The following is a 20,745-nucleotide window of genomic DNA, read 5'->3' on the forward strand; positions in this document are numbered from 1 at the left end:
CAATGATTGTTGAAGAAAACTCTGTTGGAATGTTTTGATTGATAGTCCAGCTGGTGTAGCATTTATTTGAGCAGTTTCAAAGTAATTCAATAAAATTACTTGTTGAGACTTGCCTGAGAGCTATTCATGACTGGACGAGTTTCAAAAATGACAGGTAACAGACTTTAAAGAAGAGATCTAGAATCATTGAAGAAAGGATTGGGAAGGTGATTCAGGAGATGAGTGACAGTAATAGGGTGGTTGTTATGGGGGACTTTAACTTTCCTGATATTGATTGGGAAAGCTATAGCTCAAGTTCGTTAGATGGGTCAGTGTTTGTTCAATGTGTGCAGGAGAGTTTCCTGACACAATATGTAGACAGGCCAACAAGAGGTGAGGCCATACTGGATTTGGTTCTGGGTAACGAACCAGGCCAGGTGTTAGAATTAGAGGTAGGTGAGCACTTTGGGGATAGTGACCATAATTCGGTGATTTTTACACTCGTGATGGAGAGGGATAAGTGTGTACTACAGGGCAAGAATTATAGCTGGGGTAAGGGAAATTATGATGCGGTGAGGCATGACTTAGGATGTGTGGCTTGGAAAAGTAGACTCCAAGGCAAGAGTGTAAATGATATGTGGAACTTGTTCAAGGGGCAACTATTGAGTGTCCTTGATAATTATGTACCTGTCAGGCAGGTAGGAAAGGGTCGTGCGAGGGAGCCGTGGTTTAATAAGGAATTGGAATCCCTTGTTAAATGGAAGAGGGCGGCCTATCTCAAGATGAGACGTGAAGGTTCAATTGGGGCGATTGAGAGTTATAGGGTAGCCAGGAAGGACCTGAAGAGAGAGCTAAAAGCAGCAAGGAGGGGACATGAAAGGTCCTTAGTAGATAGGATTAGGGAAAACCCTAAGGCTTTCTATAGGTATGTTAGGAATAAAAGAATGACTAGGGTAGGAATAGGTCCAGTCAAGGATAGTAGGGGGAAGTTGCGTGTGGAGGCGGAAGAGATTGGGGAGACACTGAATGAATACTTTTCTTCAGTATTCACTCAGGAACAGGGCATTGTTGTCGATGAGAATACTGAGGCACAAATAAGTAGAATGGATGGCTTTGAGGTATGTAGAGAAGAGGTGTTGGAAATCCTGGAAAAGGTGAAAATAGATAAGTCCCCTGGGCCTGATGGCATTTATCCTAGGATTCTCTGGGAAGCAAGGGAGGAGATTGCAGAGCCATTGGCCTTGATTTTTATGTCCTCTTTGTCTACAGGAGTAGTCCCAGAAGACTGGAGGATAGCAAATGTGGTTCCCTTGTTCAAAAAGGGGAGTAGGGATAGCCCTAGTAACTATAGGCCGGTGAGTCTCACTTCTGTTGTGGGCAAAGTCTTAGAGAGAATTGTAAGGGATAGGATTTATGCACATCTGGATAGGAATAATGTGATCAAGGATAGTCAGCATGGTTTTGTGAAGGGCAAGTCGTGCCTCACAAACCTTATTGAATTCTTTGAAAAGGTGACGAAGGAGGTTGATGAGGGGAAAGCGGTAGATGTGGTATATATGGATTTTAGTAAGGCGTTTGATAAGGTTCCCCATGGTAGGCTACTGCAGAAAATACGGAGATATGGCATTGAGGGTGAGTTGGAGGTTTGGATTAGGAATTGGCTGGATGGAAGAAGACAGAGGGTAGTAGTTGATGGCAAAGTTTCTTCATGGAGTGCCGTCACTAGCGGTGTTCCGCAAGGATCTGTTTTGGGACCATTGCTGTTTGTCATTTTTATAAATGACCTGGAAGAGGGGTTAGAAGGTTGGGTGAGCAAGTTTGCGGATGACACGAAAGTCGGAGGAGTTGTTGACAGTGAGGAAGCATGTGGCAGGTTACAGCAGGATATAGAGAAGCTGCAGAGCTGGGCAGAAAGGTGGCAGATGGAATTCAATGTAGCTAAGTGCGAGGTGATTCACTTTGGGAAGAATAACAAAAAGATGGGGTACTGGGCTAATGGTCGGATACTTGGTAGTGTGGATGAGCAGAGGGATCTTGGTGTCCATGTACACAGATCTCTGAAAGTTGCCACCCAGGTAAATAGTGCGGTGAGGAAGGCATATGGCGTACTGGCTTTTATTGGTAGAGGAATTGAGTTCCGGAGTCCTGAGGTCATGATGCAGTTGTATAAGACTCTGGTACGGCCGCATCTGGAATATTGTGTGCAGTTTTGGTCGCCATACTATAGGAAGGATGTGGAGGCATTGGAACGGGTGCAGAGGAGGTTTACCAGGATGTTGCCTGGTATGGAAGGAAAATCGTATGAGGAAAGACTGAGGCACTTGGGGCTGTTTTCACTAGAGAAAAGAAGGTTTAGGGGTGACTTGATTGAGGTGTACAAGATGATTAGGGGGTTAGATAGGGTCGACAGTATGAACCTTTTCCCGCGTATTGAGTCGGGTATTACAAGGGGGCATAGCTTTAAATTAAGGGGGGGTAGATATAGGACTGATGTTAGGGGTAGGTTCTTCACTCAGCGAGTCGTTAGTTCATGGAATGCCCTGCCAGTAACAGTGGTGGACTCTCCCTCTTTATGGGCATTTAAGAGGGCATTGGATAGGTATATGGAGGATAGTGGGTTAGTGTAGTTTAGGTGGGCTTGGATCGGCGCAACATCGAGGGCCCAAGGGCCTGTACTGCGCTGTATTCTTCTATGTTCTATGTTCTAGATTTAAAAACTTTGATACTTTAATGAATGAGTGATTTTTTTTTGCAATCAAATCTGTATTTTGAAGGCTGTAATTGCATTTGTTTTTTTTTTCTTAGCTAAATATGGGCACCTGAGATTTGTCTGGTTGGCATTGGTTTGGCATAGAGTTTATGTTCACTCATAGGAGGTATGGTAGTGTGGAAATGAATTAGCATGGAGGTTTTCAGGGATAGATCGTGGTGTGTTGGAATGAATTAGAGAGCCTCACATCTTGAGAACTGAGGTTGCACCTACCAATCACCATTCCTGACCCTCACCCATACTTGTGTCCTCCTAGCATCTGCTTCTGATAACACCTTGCACTAGAACCACCACCACCAACACCCCCAAACAAAAATCCTGTGATTCTGGACATTTTTGACTGAGGCAGGTAGTAGCAAGTCAGGAATTTTCCTAGAGGAGAAAGTGAGGTCTGCAGATGCTGGAGATCAGAGCTGAAAGTGTGTTGCTGGAAAAGCGCAGCAGGTCAGGCAGCATCCAGGGAACAGGAGAATCGACATTTCGGGCATTCGCCCTTCTTCAGGAATTTTCCTACCTTGGGATATGTCTGCCACCCTTCACCCCGCCTACCTCAGAGCCTTGATCAACAATGAACTTCAACTTCAATCTGTACTGTACTTCAATCTGTTATTCTGATCCATGTAGTCTCATATTGCCCTAATTCTTTTGTGGCTGTGATTTTGGAATCATGTTTTTCTTTTAAAAAAGCAAATATTGGGATGCTGGAAATCTGAAATAAAAATTTAACAAAGGGCAAGTATTCAGTGGGTTCAGCAGCACTTGTGGAGAGAGAGGCAAACACTGACTGGTATCTTCTGACCTGGATCAGAGACCTTATTTCTAATCCAGACTCAACAAGATGTTAGTCACTTACCTTCGGAAGAGTTTTCCATGCCAACCCGAGGAACAGCAGTCTTCCCAGCCAAAGGAGCACAATCAAGTCCAAGAGTCTACACTGGCAGGATCAGAGAGGATCAGTAGATAAAACACAACCATCTCTTTGCAGCAGTGGTTGCTATATTTTGTAGTTTACAGATTCTAAAGCCACTCTGATAGCGTGGCAGATATGTGGGTCGGTTGGGTGCTTAGTCACAGACGGAAGGGTTGTTAGGGTGCCAACTGAGGAGGGTGCCTGGGATTTAGGACGGGGAGAGTATTAGAAGTCTGTTAGAGGTTGGGGTGGAGCTGCAGGTCAAGTCAGGTAATGGGAGGTGGAATCGGGAGCATTGCAAGACAGGGATGTGAGGTGAGGTGTCCATGGGGGCTGGTGGGCATAAATAGGCTGGGATGATGTACTTAATGGTGAGGCGTAAATGTAGTTGTGTATGTATCTGGGAGGTAGAGCAATTTTAATTTCTCTAACCTTTCCTGGCTAATAATAGTAAGTCAGAGCCCTCCAAGATCTCTCTTTCTAACTCAGAGTTAAGGACTTTGTCGAAGCCTAAAGCCACCAGGCAAATGCTTATTGGAAGTTTAATCTTCCTGGGTGATACCTGCATTAGGACTTCTGAATGATCCTGATGCATAATTCTGGTCTCTGCTTAAGCAACAACTATCTTCCTCCTTGAAGATTTGGGAATTGGTTTCTGATCAATGATTTTTTTTTTGTCTGCTAAGACTTTTCTATTTGAAGTTAGTGTTTCCTACTTTGTTTTTTGGCTGCTAAAAAATAGGACTGCTTCCTTCCCCTTCACTTTCTTTAATATTGGAGCCAATTTTACTGTCCTTTGGGAAGGGGGCCTGGCAGGTGGTACAGCAGTAAAAAACCAGGAGCCCGTGTCTGGTTTGTCAGTCCCACTGCAGGGGGCAATACCTTTCCGCCAGCACACTGTAAATTACTTGCCCTCTTCAAGAAGCTGGCCAGTGGATTTCCATAATAAATGTCTGGTCAAGAGGTAATTTACCAGGCCAGTGGCATTTTTAACATAACACAGCAACCCACCCGCAGCTGAATTTGCACCAGACGTCCCCCAGTCTGGAGCAGAGGCACACAGACTGGTCCACACGCAGGAAAGGTTGCTCCTGCAGCTCCAATGATCTTTGCAGGTCCCCCCACCCGTTCCATTGAGTATTTTTTTCTTTACAACATAGCTGGCTGGCCTTAGCAGTGACAGCTTGACCTAAGTGGTGCTGCTAAGGTTTCAGACCTTCTGATTGAGCTGGCAGCATCAGGAACATGCCTACATTCCTTAAAGGATTCCTGAAGAAGGGCTTATGCCCGAAACGTCGATTCTCCTGTTCCCTGGATGCTGCCTGACCTGCTGCGCTTTTCCAGCAACACATTTTCAGCTACATTCCTTAAACCCATGGTGGCCCTGCTGGCAGCCAATTAAGAGTCCCCTAATGATTAAATTGTCAAACTGGACCTGCATTTCACTGTGATATTGAATGTTACCACAGTAACATTCAGGCCATAACAACTGATGCCACATTGACGCCCACTTGTAAAGTGTTAAACCGTAACTTGGCCACATTCTAAGAATAAAACATCAGTAACTCAGGCATAGTTGTTCACACTTGCCGGGACCTGGGCAGGCAAGTTGTCTAACTATTTTAAGGCAGTAGAACAGTTTAATAAACAAGGTGAAGCCCTACAACATATAGTTGACCTTGATTGATACATCAAACCAAAAGCCTGTAGAATTGTGCCATACAAATCTGACCCAGTTTCAGCTGGCAGTACAGCCCATCAGAAGATGTAAAGTACTTCCCAAGATTGCCCAAATTCACCTAGACTACTTGCACCCCACCCACCTTCATTTTAAAAGTACATTATTTTAGAATTAACTCATTGCTGAATACATCATAAAGATTTCTACCAAACTGACTGCCATCTACCTGTAATTTTCAATAGTTATACCATTTAGTAGGTCTCAGTTAGATTTGGTTTTAGAGCAATTTTTAACAAATTACAGTATTTTCGAATTTTTTTTTAATATGCAAGGTTTGTACTGAGTCTTGTTATCTGTTGACAGAGGAGGCTCTGAAAGAACTTCAGGATCAACTTGGTAAGTTGAAAGATGACCTGAAAAGGAAATTGTTTTATTACAATAACAACTTTCAATGTCTAGATCAAACCTTGTATATTAAGAAAAAATCTTGAGTACTGTTATTCTCTCAACAGAGAGATTGCAGCAAGGTGAAATTTCAGGAGAAGAATTGGGTAAGTTTCAAAGTAGAGAAAGTAAATGTAGGAACAAGGGAATGCAGAATATCAGGATGTGTCATGCGTCCAAATGGTTTGTAGAATTATTGAATCATACAGTACAGAAAAGGCACTTTGGCTCATCAAGTCTGCAATGACATCAAAACAACTCCAAAACTAACAAATCCCACTTTAACACACCAGGTCTATAGCCTTGAATGTTATGACACTTCAGGTGCTCATCCAAGTAATTTTTTAAAGTTTGTGAGTTTTCCCGCCTCAACTAACCTTCAATGGTCAACCTACCACCATCTGGGCGAAAGTTTTTTTTAAATCTCAAATCCCCTCGAAACATCCTGCCTTTCACCTTAAAATTATGGCATCTTGTTATTGACCCTTCAAACAAGGGGAACTGCTGCTTTCTGTCCACCCTGTATATGCCCCTCATAATCTCATACACCTTAGTCAGGTCCCCTCTCAAATTCTCTGCTCCAAAAGTAAACAACCCAAACTTATCCATTCTCTCTTCATTGCTAAACTGCTGAATCCCAGGCAACATCCTGGAGAATCTCCTCTGTGTCCTTTTCAGTGCAATCACATCCTTCGTATAGTATGATGACAAGAAACACACACAGTACTCCAAAGTCTGTACAGTTCCAACATGACCTCCCTGTTCTTCTAATCTATGTTTGCTTGATAATGGCAAGTGTCCAGTATGCCTTCTCAGCTGCCCATTCACCTGTCCAACCACATTTGAGATCTGTAGACAAGTATCCCAAATTCTTTCAGTTCCTCTGAGCTTCCTAGTGCCCTGTCACTCACTGAGTATTCCCTTGTCTTGTTCCTTCTTCAAATGTTGTTTGTGCATTTTGAAAGATATATTTCAACATATGTTATGCAAAAAAGGTGATTCAGTCATAGGAATCAATATTCTATAATATTGTGAAGGGGACTATATGGCTGACCATGCTACAAATGATAGGCATGTCACAAATGAATTTTTCAAACTGAAATGTATCTTTTACAAAACGTGTGCATAGAAACTGCTGCAATTTCATTGACGATCGGTCCCTATGATTATCAAATTTCTTACAACATACCCAGTGAGAATCACAGAAATACAAATGTTTTGGTGCAGAAGGAGACCATTCGGCCCATTGTGCCTGTGTTTGCTCTTCAATTGAATGCCATTATTTATTACCAGTCTCCTGCTTTTTTCTAATTCCCTTGCATGTTCCTTTTAGGTTGGAATTAATGGCGGACAAAGCTGTTTGAAAACATTTCAGTGTTTCTTTCTGGAGTATTGATTATAACATTGATTGTCTAGAGAAACAGCATCGACATGATTGGCTAAATGGTGCACGTTCATTTGGATAGTTGGATTAAATTAGTACACACAGGTGGAGATTTGCTTTTCAGGCTGGATGTCTATGACTGGCGGTGTGCCACAAGGATCGGTGGTGGGTCCACTGCTTTTCATCATTTATATAAATGATTTAGATGTCAGTGTAGGAGGTATGGTTAGGCAGTTTGCAGATGACACCAAAATTGGAGGTGTAGTGGACAGCAAAGAAAGTTACTTCAGAGCACAGTGAGACCTTGATCAGATGGGCCAATCGCCCAAAAAATGGCAGATGGAACTTAATTTAGATAAATGTGAGGTGCTGCATTTAGGTAAGGCAAATCAGGGCAGGACTTATAGTCTTAATGGTAAGGTCCTGGGGAGTGTCCTGAGACCTTGGAGTGCAGGTTCATAGTTCCTTGAAAATGGCTTTGCAGTAGACAGGGTAGTGAAGAAGTTGTTTGGTATGCTTCCCTTTATTGGTCAGTGTATTGGGTATAACAGTTGGGAGATCATGTTGCAACTCTACAAGACATTGGTTAGGCCACTTTTGGAATGCTTCAATTCTGGTCACCCTGCTTTAGGCAAGATGTTGTAAATCTTGAAAGGATTCAGAAAGGTTTACAAGAAAATTTCCATGGTTGGGTGTTTTGAGCTATAGGGAGAGGCTGAGCAAGCTGGGGCTATTTTCCCTCAAGAGTGAGGCTGAGGAGTGCCTTTAGAGAGGTTTATAAATCATGACGGGCATGAATAGGGTAAATGGACAGGATCTTTTTCCCACGGTGGGGAAGTCCAAAACTAGAGGATACAGGTTTAGGGTGAGGGGGAAAAGATTTAAAAGGGACCGAAGCGGCAACTTTTTTAAATATTTGGAATGAGCTGACAGTTGAGATGTTGGAGACTGGTACAAAATTACAACATTAAAAAGGCATTTGGATGGGTACATAGAATCATAGAGATGTACAGCATGGAAACAGACCCTTCAGTCCAACTTGTCCATGCCGACTAGATATCCCAACCCAATCTAGTCCCACTTGCCAGCACCCGGCCCATATCCCTCCAAGCCCTTCCTATTCATATACCCATCCAAATGCCTCTTAAATGTTGCAATTGTACCAGCCTCCATCACTTCCTCTGGCAGCTCGTTCCATACACGTACCACCCTCTGTGTGAAAACGTTGCCCCTTAGGTCTCTTTTATATCTTTCCCCTCTCACCCTAAACCTATGCCCTCTAGTTCTGAACTCCCTGACCCCAGGGAAAATACTTTGTCTATTTACCCTATCCATGCCCCTCATAATTTTGTAAACCTCTATAAGGTCACCCCTCAGCCTCTGATGCTCCAGGGAAAACACCCCAGCCTGTTCAACCTCTCCCTATAGCTCTAATCCTCCAACCCTGGCAACATCATTTTAAATCTTTTCTGAACCCTTTCAGTTTTGACAACATCTTTCCGATAGGAATGAGACCAGAATTGCATGCAATATTCCAACAGTGGCCTAACCAATGTCCTGTACAGCCACAACATGACCTCCCAACTCCTGTAATCAATATTCTGACCAATAAAGGAAAGCATACTAAACGCCTTCTTCACTATCCTATCTACCTGTGACTCCACTTTCAAGGAGCTGTGAACCTGCACTCCAAGGTCTCTTTGTTCAGCAACACTCCCTAGGACCTTACCATTAAGTGTATAAGTCCTGCGAAGATTTGCTTTCCCAAAATGCAGCACCTCGCATTTATCTGAATTAGACTCCATCTGCCACTTCTCAGCCCATTGGCCCATTCAGTCAAGATCCTGTTGTGATCTGAGGCAACCCTCTTCACTGTCCAGTACACCTCCAATGTTGGTGTCATCTGCAAACTTACTAACTGTACCTCTTATGCTCGCATCCAAATCATTTACGTAAATGACAAAAAGTAGAGGACCCAGCACCAATCCTTGTGGCACTCCACTGGTCACAGGTCTCCAGTCTGAAAAACAACCCTCCATCACCACCCTCTGTCTTCTACCTTTAAGCCAGTTCTGTGTCCAAATGGCTAGTTCACCCTGTATTCCGTGAGATCTAACCTTGCTAATCAGTCTCCCATGGGGAACCTTGTCGAACGCCTTAGTGTAGTCCATATAGATCACAACTACCACTCTGCCCTCATCAATCCTCTTTGTTACTTCTTCAAAATATTCAAGTTTGTGAGACATGATTTCCCACACACAAAGCCATGTTGACTATCCCTAATCAGTCCTTGCTTTTCCAAATACATGTACATCCTGATCCTCAGGATTCCCTCCAACAACTTGCCCACCACCGATATCTGGCTCACTGGTCTATACTTCCCTGGCTTGTCGTTACCACCCTTCGTAAAGAGTGGCACCACATTAGTCAACCTCCAGTCTTCCGATGATACAAATATCTCAGCAACAGGCCCAGCAATCACTTCTCTAGCTTCCCACAGAGTTCTAGCATGCACCTGATCAGGTCCTGGGGATTTATCTTTACCCATTTCAAGACATCCAGCACTTCCTCCTCTGTAATATGGACATTTTGCAAGGTGTCACCATCTATTTCCCTATTTTCTATATCTTCCATATCCTTCTCCACTGTAAATACTGATGCAAAATACTCATTTAATATCTCCCCCATTTTCTGTGGCTCCAAACAAAGGCCGCCTTGCTGATCTTTGAGGGGCCCTATTTTCTCCCTCGTTACCCTTTTGTCCTTAATGTATTTGTAAAAACCCTTTAGGGTTAAATCCTTACCCCTATTTGCCAAAGCTATCCATGTCCCCTTTTTTCCCTCCTGATTTCCCTCTTAAGTATACTCCTACTGCCTTTATACTCTTCTAAGGATTCACTCGGTCTATCCTGTCTATACCTTACATATGCTTCCTTCTTTTTCTGAACCAAACCCTCAATTTCTTTAGTCATCCAACATTCCCTATACCTGTCAGCCTTTCCTTTCACCCTAATAGGAATATACTTTCTCTGGATTCTCGTTATATAATTTCTGAAGGCTTCCCATTTTCCAGCTGTCCCTTTACCTGTGAACGTCTGCCCCCAATCAGCTTTCCAAAGTTCTTGCCTATTACCGTCAAAATTGGCCTTTCTCCAATTTAGAACTTCAACTTTTAGATCTGGTCTATCCTGTTCCATCACTATTTTAAATCTAATGGAATTATGGTCTTGGCCCCAAAGTGCTCTCCCACTGACACCTCAGTCACCTGCCCTGCCTTATTTCCCAAGAGTAGGTCAGGTTTTGCACCTTCTCTAGTAGATACATCCACATACTGAATCAGAATTTTTTCTTGTACACACTTAACAAATTCCTCTCCATCTAAACCCTTAACACTATGACAGTTCCAGTCTATGTCATAGAGTCTTAGAGATGCACAGCATGGAAACATACCCTTTGGTCCAACCCGTCCTTGCCGACCAGATATCCCAACCCAATCTAGTCCCACCTGCCAGCACCCGGCCCATATACCTCAATCCCCTACCATAACCACCCTATTGTTCTTACAGATAGCTGAGTTCTCATTACAAGTTTGTTTCTCAATTTCCCTCTGACTATTGGGGGGTCTATAATACAATCCCAATAAGGTGATCATCCCTTTCTTATTTCTCAGTTCTGCCCAAATAACTTCCCTGGATGTATTTCCAGGAATATCCTTCCTCAGCACAGCTGTAATGCTATCCCTGATCAAAAACGCCACTCCCCCTCCTCTCTTGCCTCCCTTTCTATCCTTCCTGTAGCATTTGTATCCTGGAACATTAAGCTGCCAGACCTGCCCATCCCTGAGCCATGTTCCTGTAATTGTTATGATATCCCAGTCCCATGTTCCTAACTATGCCCTGAGTTCATCTGCCTTCCCTGTTACGCCCCTTGCATTGAAATAAATGCAGTTTAATTTATTAGTCCTAACTTGTCTCTGCCTGCCCTGACTGTTTGACTTGCTTCTGTTCTCAACTGTATCAGTTTCAGATCGATCTCTTTCCTTACTATCTCCCTGGGTCCCACCCCCCCACCTTACTAGTTTAAATCCTCCCAAGCAGCTCTAGCAAATTTCCCTGCCTGTATATTAGTCCCTTTCGAATTTAGGTGCAATCCGTCCTTCCTGTACAGGTAACATCTACCCCAAAAGAGATTCCAATGATCCAAAAATGTGAATCCTTCTCCCTTACATCAGCTCCTCAGCCATGCATTCATCTGTTCTATCCTCATATTTCTGCCCTCACTAGCTCGTAGCAAGTTGAAGTGCTGATAATTAAGGTCCTGCAATAATGTTGTATGCTGCATTTAACAACAAAAAACAGTTTTACAATAATCAGATCACTAAGGCTTACTTTGGGTGACCTCTTTCAATTCTCTGTCCCTGAAACCATCTTTAGGGGGTTATTGGAGTATACTAGCTGTGAGAGTTATTTTCCAATGGCTTTGATGTCTGTGGTCTGGTTTGGACCATTCAACACTGAATTGAAGAAGAAAAGCAGTGTCATTTTCAGTGCCTCGTTAGTCTGTGACTGGCAACACAGTATCAGGCAGGTCAATGTCAGGTTTTCTTTCATTATGTACTTATTTCATGCCAGCCTTATTGGAAGGGGAATTATGCCTCTTTGAAGGTACACCCAAATTGCTCTGTGTTAGTTAACCATGAAATATATTACAGCTCCGAAAATATAGTGTTAATGCAATGAAGATCATCAGTGGCAAAAGTATGTATCTTAATTCCTGGTATCTTTGCAATTGGTTTTGCAATTCACAGAATCACAAAACCATTGCAGGGCAAAAGGCTATTCAGCCCATCATGCCTACACTGCCACATTAAAGAAGCATCGGTACCCAATGATAATCTCCTGTTTCTCCCCCATTACCTTACACATTATGCTTGTCCAAATAATCATCCAATGCCTTCCTGAATGCCTCAGTTGACCCTGCTTTCACCCCGCACTTCTAAGCAGTGTATTTCCAGAGCTGAAAATGTGTTGCTGGAAAAGCACAGCAGGTCAGGCAGCATCCAGGGAACAGGAGAATCGACGTTTCGGGCATAAGCCCTTCTTCAGGAAACGTCGATTCTCCTGTTCCCTGGATGCTGCCTGACCTGCTGTGCTTTTCCAGCAACACATTTTCAGCTCTGATCTCCAGCATCTGCAGACCTCACTTTCTCCCCAGTGTATTTCCAGACCCAAACTGCTCACATCGCTCTCGCTTCCTTTGCAGAGTACAGTATTTTAAATTTAGTCCCTCATGTTCGTGTTTCTTGAACGAGTAGCGACAGTTTCTCCATATCTACTCTATCCAGCAGGTATTAGCCAATTTGATGCTAATAACTCAGTTTTCACTCACTCTACAATATTCAGTTCAACAATTTTATTCAACATACCTGCTTATGTGGTACTACTTTAGAATGCTAAGTGAACTTTCAGTGTTACTTCTTCTGTTTCTTTAGCTGTTAATTTAGTCCACAGAAGGAATTATGTTTAAATTAGCAGCTAGTTAACCTCTGAATAACGCTTTTACACAAAATTAATTATTCAACCTTAACCCCAGATGACACCAATCCAAATCTCTCTGTGCTACAATTTAAAGAAACATCTGTTTCAGCTTCAGCGTCATGGGCACTACTTTGCAGTTCTACCACTTCGTAACTTTCATGGCCCACATTTGTACTATCTAATAGAAGCAGTCCGTTTGAATCATTTCAACAAACCTCTCCACGTGAAGTGGTTTAAGGTTGTTGGAAATTGCAGCAGTCACACTTGAATAGGAAGTATAAGACATGTACTGCAACTTAACTACCAATCAGAAGCCATTTCTTAATATTTTAGATGTGCAGAGTTTGAACTCTACCTTTATTCTCTGTCAACAGAGAGATTAATGAATGAAGAGCAAATACTTACAGAAGGTGAGTTAAAGCATGAGGGATGATATCAAATAATATTTCAAGTTTTACAAAAGGTAACTAATTTTTAACTGCAGGAAAGATGAAAGAAAATCAAAAAATTACATACAAATATTTTGTTTATTTCCAACTGTTTTTGGAAAACAAAATAATAGCAGAAAATAGCCAGTGTGTTAATTAGGTTTTGGCTTAAAGAATACTAGCAACAAATAATTTGTTAGCCTGCTGTGATAATGGATAACACTGTCCCACTCATTGGGTTACCAGTTCCTTGATCCCAGCTGCTCTCTGAAATAGGCACCCCCCCCCCCCCGCCCCCCCCCCCCAGCTTGTGAACACAAAATCTAGAAAATCTAGACAGGATTTTTGAAAGTTAAACATGTTTCACTTTGAAAATTAAGAAAACAAAGGAACCTTTGTCAAGCACATATAAAGGTTTAATAACAGATAATCATCAAACCATTTCATAGAATTCCTACAGTGTAGAAAGAGGCCATTCAGCCCATCAAGTCCACATTGACCCTCTGAAGATCATCCCACTCAAACCCACCTCCCCCCATCATATCCCTGTAATCCCACATTGCAAATCCACCTAGCCTGCACATCCTTTCATACTTGGGGCAATTTTGTATATCCAATCCACCTAACCTGTTGGACTGTGGGAAGAAACCTACGCAGACCCAGGGAAAAAGTGCAAACTCCAAACAGGCAGATGCCTGAGGCTGGAATCAAACCCGGATCCCTTGCACTGTGTGGCAGCAGTGCTAATAACTGAGCCACTGTGCTATCCATGACCCCCATAGAATGATACAATATAAAGCCATGTTATTCGTAACGTTGTGCCTGTGTCACTGTCTGTAGAGGTATCCAAGCTGATATAATTACACAACAGTGAGCTCGGTAAGAGCAGGGAAGTGAGTGTGGCAGCACTTCCCCGTCCATTGCAGTCTCAAAATTGCCATCGCTAGTTGTCTCTAGCAGTTTTTGATCCATATAGATTGCTGATTGGGACCTACTCCTTATGGGATCCTGTGACAAAGTTCATGATTTTTATCTTGTCACGGAGTGGGGATAATAGAGGCATGTTATTGGAGTTGGAGACATGGGCAGGGCATCAACTTCCAGCACTATTTGTTGATCTCTGATTACCTCCTGATTCGGGCAATCAGATATCAACACAAACCCCTCCCCCCCAACAACTAGGCACCCCCCCTCCCCCCCCCCCCCCCCCCCCCCCCCCCCGGTTTCCCAGCCACCAAGAAAGCAGGGAACTGGAGAGGTGATGGGTTGAGGGCCTTGAGCAGCATTCATTGATCACTCAACTGGTTTGGGAAAATCTCCAATGGATTTTCTGTCCCAGAATTTACTGGATGAGGTGGCAAGAAAGGAGTGAATATCTCTCCAGAGCCAGGTTGCCCAATTCTTCCTCTTTCTCACCAGCTCTCTCACCATGTCCAGGGGAGGGGAAGAGAGTAGTGATCATCTGGCAATTGTATCAACAAAGCAGGATAAACATTATGAATGCTCAGCTCTAAGAATGACTAATGCCCTTTCAATCTCAGGAAACAACATTTACTTAGCTGAAGACGGCAAGGAAAGTGTTGTTAGATGACATGTGTATTACCTTGAAATAAGGTGCTGTTTGTATGAACAGTATTTTCATTACCTGTGAGATTAAGAAGTCTCAAGCAGATAAAGGCATTGGTACTTGTGGCCCTGATTTTCATCCTGAAGGTGGCAGCACAGCAATGAGACATATCTCATATCAGCAAATCCCATATCGAAGATGGTACCTCTCCATCATGGCGGGGCTCCTTGGGATGTGGCTATGTAACCCAATATGAGAGATATAACTATTGGTTATATATACAGGCTGAGCCTGAGACATACCTCCATGCACCATCACTGCAGTTTAATAGATAAAGAAGGAAACAAAAATCCATCCCTCCAGCCTTCACTGCTTCCATTCTGTCTCCCATCAGTCAGTCCCTGTCCTATCCATGCCATTTCTATTCTACATCATAATACTCCTTACCACTCTATCCCCATTTACGCATCCCAATAGCTCCCCATACCCTGTTGGCCCTCTATGTCCTAGATACCATCTATATCACACTATGCCCCACTACCCTCCCTCCCATACCTCCTGGATCATTCCATGTCCCTTTTACCTGACTACCAGTTGTGACAACTTGTATATATGCAAACAAACACAGAAAGTAGAAGTGTGGTAGATCAGCCAAAATCTGCACAATGAAACAGAGTTAATGACCAGTGTAACTGTTCTGCAGAACTGGAGTATAGTATAAGTGTAAATGAAGGATGCTTTTAAACATAACATTAAGAAGGGAATTAAGGATTATACTGATAGAATTAAATGAAAAAGGCTGAGAGGAAAATCAAGGAGCATAAATACAGGCATCGAGAGTGAGGTGCTAGAAAAGCACAGCAGGTCAGGCAGCATCTGAGGAACAGGAGAATTGATGTTTCGGGCATAAGCCCTTCATCAGGCCTGCTGTGCTTTTCTAGCACCCCACTCTCAACTCTGATCTCCAGCATCTGCAGTCCTCGCTTTCCCCTAATAAATACAGGCGTGAACTGATTGGACAGAATGTGGATCAGGTTGTGAGTTTGCTTGCTGAGCTGGTAGATTTGTTCTCAGGCATTTCATCACCATACTAGGTAACATCATCAGTAGGTCCTGGTGAAGCACTGGTGTTCTGTCCAGATTGTTATTTATGTGTCTTAGTCTGTTGTGGTCAGTGATATCGCTTTCGGTACTTTTTCTGAAAGGTTGGTAAATGGGGTCAAAATCGATATGTTTGTTAATGGAGTTCTGGTTTGAATGCCGGACCTCTAGGAATTCCCATGCATGTTTTTGTTTAGCCTATTTCAAGATGGATGTATTGTTCCAGTCGAACTGGTGTCCCTCTTAGTCTGTCTGTAGGGATACCAGTGATAGTTGGTCATGTCATTTGGTGGCCAGTTGGTGCCCATGTCTCCTGGTGGCTAGTTTCCTGCCAGTTTGTCCAATGTAATGTTCATTGCAGTCCTTGCCGGGGGTTTTGTATGGGGTCCTTTAAATTCATCAGAAGCTGTTTCAGTGTGGTGGTAGGTCTATTGTCCAGGACCTAAACAAGAAGACACAATATGCCCAGAGACTAAAGCCACCCTGCCAAATAGCAAAGACATCTCGGAGATGATGACCAGATTATTCTGGCCCCTAGGCATCATGGTAGCCCACAAACCTACCACCACACTGAGACAGCCCCTGATGAATTTAAAGGACCTTGTACCAATAACCAGCAGAACAAACGTCATATTCAAATTACCCTGCAAAGAGTGCAACAAGCGTTACATTGGACAGATGGGCAGGAAACTTGCCACCAGGATACATGAACACCAACTAGCCACCAAAAGACATTACAAACTATCACTGGTATCCATACACACAGATGAAAAGGGACACCAGTTCGACTGGGACAATACATCCATCCTGGGACAGGCTAAACAGAGACACGTACAGGAATTCCTAGAGGCCTAGCATTCAAACTGGAACTCCATGAATGAACATATCAATTTGGACCCCATTTACCAACCTCTCAGAAACAGAACCAGGAGTGAAATCACCTACCAGAACAGACTAAGACACATAAATAGCAAGTGGGACAGAACACCAGTACTTCACTGGAGGCTCACTGACAATGTTACCTTGCATGGTGTCGAAATGTCTGAGAATAAATCTACCAGCTCAGTGAGCAAACTTACAACCTGATGTCTTCTTCTGTCTGTTGCCTTAAACAGCAAGCAGAATTTAACTTGAGCTCTGTTTAATCAAGCCTTCAAAATTATAACAGTGCTTAACTGTCATAATTCTTTGACCTTATTTGGCTTTTTCAACAATTAACTCTTTGAACACTTGCCTTTAAATTAACCCACAGTGCAGTTTTGTCACCCCGGGTTTGTTGGGACATTACTTTTAGCTTGACCTAACCTCCTGCAATGGCTCTGACTAACTCTGAACAGCATTGTCAGCTTGGATGGGGTTTTGAAATGGAGACCCAAAAGATGAAGCAGTGGTAGTGAAAGGGCTTAGGAAGGCCTGAAATGTCATTCTGAACATTTAATCAATTGGTATTGTGAAAAAAAGCTTTTGCTTGACTAGATAGGGAGAAGGACGATGCAATTCACCCCTTGCATCGGTGCTTTGCTACTGATACAGTCTCTCCACATAGTCTTCCTGGACTTTGGTTCCAGTGCATTATCATTTATGTCTGAGGATGGGATCAGGAAAGCAAATCCAGCACTAAGAACCCCACAACGAATAAATGATGGAGGAAAATCCCTGGCAGTGGTTTTAGGAGCTCTATCAAGTGCTAAATCTTTCCATCTTCTTCCTTTTGCTGTTTCTTTATCACCACCCAGTGCCCGGGAGTGGAAGAAAGGCTAGACATCAAGTCTTGCTTGGAAAATGTCTGCTTAATATAGAAGACCAGAATTTTCTGCCTGGGAGAACTACCATATTCCGAGACTTCTAACAAACATGGCTTCCTTTCATTCCTTACAGACATATAGTTTCCAATATTATGAATTTACATTCCCTGCAAAAATTCCTTTTGAAATCTACATCAATTAATTTGACATGACTGTACTTGTGTTTTGATGGCAGTATTTAGTGCTTGTTTACTATAAACATTTTAACCAACTGTTTCATGATCAGAAATGCAAAGACATATGGCTTCAGGTCTGCACCGAACAGCAAGACGAACCTGTCCTGCCAGGCAGCTGACAATGCCCACACTGCCACCACCACCACCTCCACCATCAGAAGCAGCAGAGGCAAGCCCAGAAGGTAGAAAGACTTAGGAGAAAAGCTTCTGAGATGCACTGGAATATAGCTAAACCACCAGAGTGAAATTGGTGGGAGGGTCACTGCTGTGTGCATTGTATGTAAGTTATTTGACCACAGGTTAGAAATAAGATTGTCTGAATTTACAGATGACATAAATTGGAAGTGGAGAAAATCAAATCATATAAAATAGGCAAAACATATACATGGGGAATCTAGATTAAAGAGTGTGCATTTATAAGGTGCTCTTCATACCATCGCTATAACTTCACCCATTGAAATGCTTTTTGAATGTAGTCACCATGGGCAAATATGGCAGCTATCTCACTTACCAATGATGGTGGTTGGGGGAGGGGGGGGGGGGGCGATGTGGGAGGGGGTGCTCTCAGGATACATCAAAGTGCTTTGCAGCCAATTTTGAACTGTCTTAAAGTATGATTACTAAAACACAAATTTGGCATAGCAAGGTACCAAAAATATCAATGTGGTATTGATTAGAAAATCAGTCTTAATGTTGGCTGAAGAATAAATATTGACTTGCTTGTCTTCAGTGAAGATGGCACCTCCAACACTGCTGCACTCAACTCTGAGACAAAATAATGTGCTCAAGCTTTGGAATGGTATTTGGAACTCTCAGAATTTTGACTTGGAAACAAGAATGCTTCTAAGCCACAGTCAAAGCCAGCAGTTCCTCATCACACAAATCCCAACAATAGCCAGATAATCTATTTGTAATGGCATTGATTGGAGAATGTTTGCCATGGTACTGCTAGAATTTCCAGCTTTTCTTTCAGTACTATAGAAACTTTAACATCCAACTGTGCTTATTGGAACAGGTTCAATTTCTCTGCTGCAAACTGTCAACATTAGAGTATAATCCAACATTCCTAAATAATGTAAGTGAAGTGTCATGGAGCCTTTACAATCACAGTCTGGCATGGCCCTTTAACTCTGTTAATTGTTTAAATGAGACTAGTTCAATGTTACTGCAGCCATCTATTTACAGCTGTATTGAGCCTCTTCAATTCTTCAGTGTTTTTTGACATAGAAATATATTACTGACTGCTTTCATTCTTTGCTTTATAACTGCATCAAACCAGCCCCAGCGGCCCCAGCATCTCCACCTGCACCAGCCGCACCAGCCTCAGGAGCCCGACCAAAGACCAGGGCGCAAACATGTTCAAGGCTTCGTACACCTTTACCATGTGAGTACTGATGAAGGAAAATTTGAATAACTTTTGTAAATGTACATAGTTTTAAGAGAGACTCTGATGTGATTGGACTCTGATGTAATTTCAGATACGTATTGCACGCTCAGTGTAGAGCCATGGGTTGAACTTTTTATGGAGTTGCGAAGATTCTGCGGACCTGCAAAAGTAGTGCACAAGCCCAGAACCACACACTCTGGCCCCACTTTTGACAGATCCAATTATTGCCCATAAGGAACAAAGAGCATGACTTGATTCACGCAGATGAAAAGCCCAAACTCAGCAGGGCTATTGGAACACACTGCTGAGTTCAAATAGATCACATTTTTCAAAGTTTGTGAGAAAATTTATAGCTCGGGTGCTCGTTGCTGTGGTTCTGTTTGCCGAGCTGGAAGTTTTTGTTGCAAACGTTTCGTCCCCTGTCTAGGTGATATCCTCAGTGCTTGGGAGCCTTCTGTGAAGCGCTTCTGTGGTGTTTCCTCCGGCATTTATAGTGGCCTGTCCCTGCTGTTTCTGGTTGTCAGTTTCAGCTGTCCGCTGTAGTGGCCGGTATATTGGGTCCAGGTCGATGTGTTTGTTGATGGAGTTTGTGGATGAGTGCCATGCTTCTAGGAATTCCCTGGCTGTTCTTTGTTTCGCTTGCCCTATAATGGTAGTGTTGTCCCAGTCAAATTCATGTTGCTTGTCGTCTACGTGTGTGGCTACAAGGGATAGCTGGTCGTGTCATTTCGTGGCTAGTTGATGTTCGTGGATGCGGATCGTTAGCTGTCTTCCTGTTTGTCCTATATAGTGTTTTGTGCAGTCCTTGCATGGGATTTTGTACACTACATTAGTTTTGCTCATGCTGGGTATCGGGTCCTTCGTTCTGGTGAGTTGTTGTCTGAGAGTGGCTGTTGGTTTGTGTGCTGTTATAAGTCCTAGTGGTCGCAGTAGTCTGGCTGTCATTTCAGAGATGTTCTTGATGTATGGTAGTGTGGCTAGTCCTTTGGGTTGCGGCATGTCCTCGTTCCGTTGTCTTTCCCTTAGGCATCTGTTGATGAAATTGCGAGGGTATCCGTTTTTGGCGAATACCTTGTATAGGTGTTCCTCTTCCTCTTTTTGCAGTTCTGGTGTGCTGCAGTGTGTTGTGGCCCTTTTGAATAGTGTCTTGATGCAACTTTGTTTTTCCGCAGTGCGAGAATCGTAAATTTACGAATGACATATAAGTGTTCCTAGAGGCCAGCTAGGGTCTATAGAATTGTAAAGTTGTGAAAGTATTTTAATCTCAATCTTTTAAATATATTTTGAAACATTTTGCATCACAACAGTAAGGTTTGAAAACATCTGCATCAGTACATTACAATCATTACATCTGCATCAGTTATTACAGTAGCTGTTTGTTGACTCTTTTCCACAATCATTATATGAGTATTAGATCATAAGACCATAAGATAGAGAGGCAGAGTTAGGCCATTCAGTCCATTGTGTCTGCTCCACTATCGAATCATAGCTGATATGATTTTCAACCTCATTCTCCTGCCTTCTCCCCATAATCCTTGATTCCCCTTCCTAATGAAGAATTTATCTTTCTCTGCCT

At 42.9% G+C, this 20,745-nt stretch overlaps 1 protein-coding gene across 1 annotated transcript in view; it reads left to right on the forward strand.

Annotated features, from left to right (window-relative positions):
• LOC122550340 (uncharacterized) overlaps window positions 1-20,745 on the forward strand; it is a 121,326-nt gene that overhangs the window by 59,726 nt on the left and 40,855 nt on the right. The window contains exon 7 of the mRNA XM_043691068.2: window positions 19,062-19,166. Within this exon, the coding sequence (XP_043547003.2) occupies window positions 19,062-19,166 (105 nt within the window). The remainder of the gene's footprint in view (window positions 1-19,061; window positions 19,167-20,745) is intronic.

This window comes from Chiloscyllium plagiosum, unplaced genomic scaffold (genome assembly GCF_037043375.1).
Source record: "Chiloscyllium plagiosum isolate Xiang-an unplaced genomic scaffold, Cpla_swu_hap1 HiC_scaffold_5, whole genome shotgun sequence".
Taxonomy (NCBI): Eukaryota; Metazoa; Chordata; class Chondrichthyes; order Orectolobiformes; family Hemiscylliidae; genus Chiloscyllium; species Chiloscyllium plagiosum.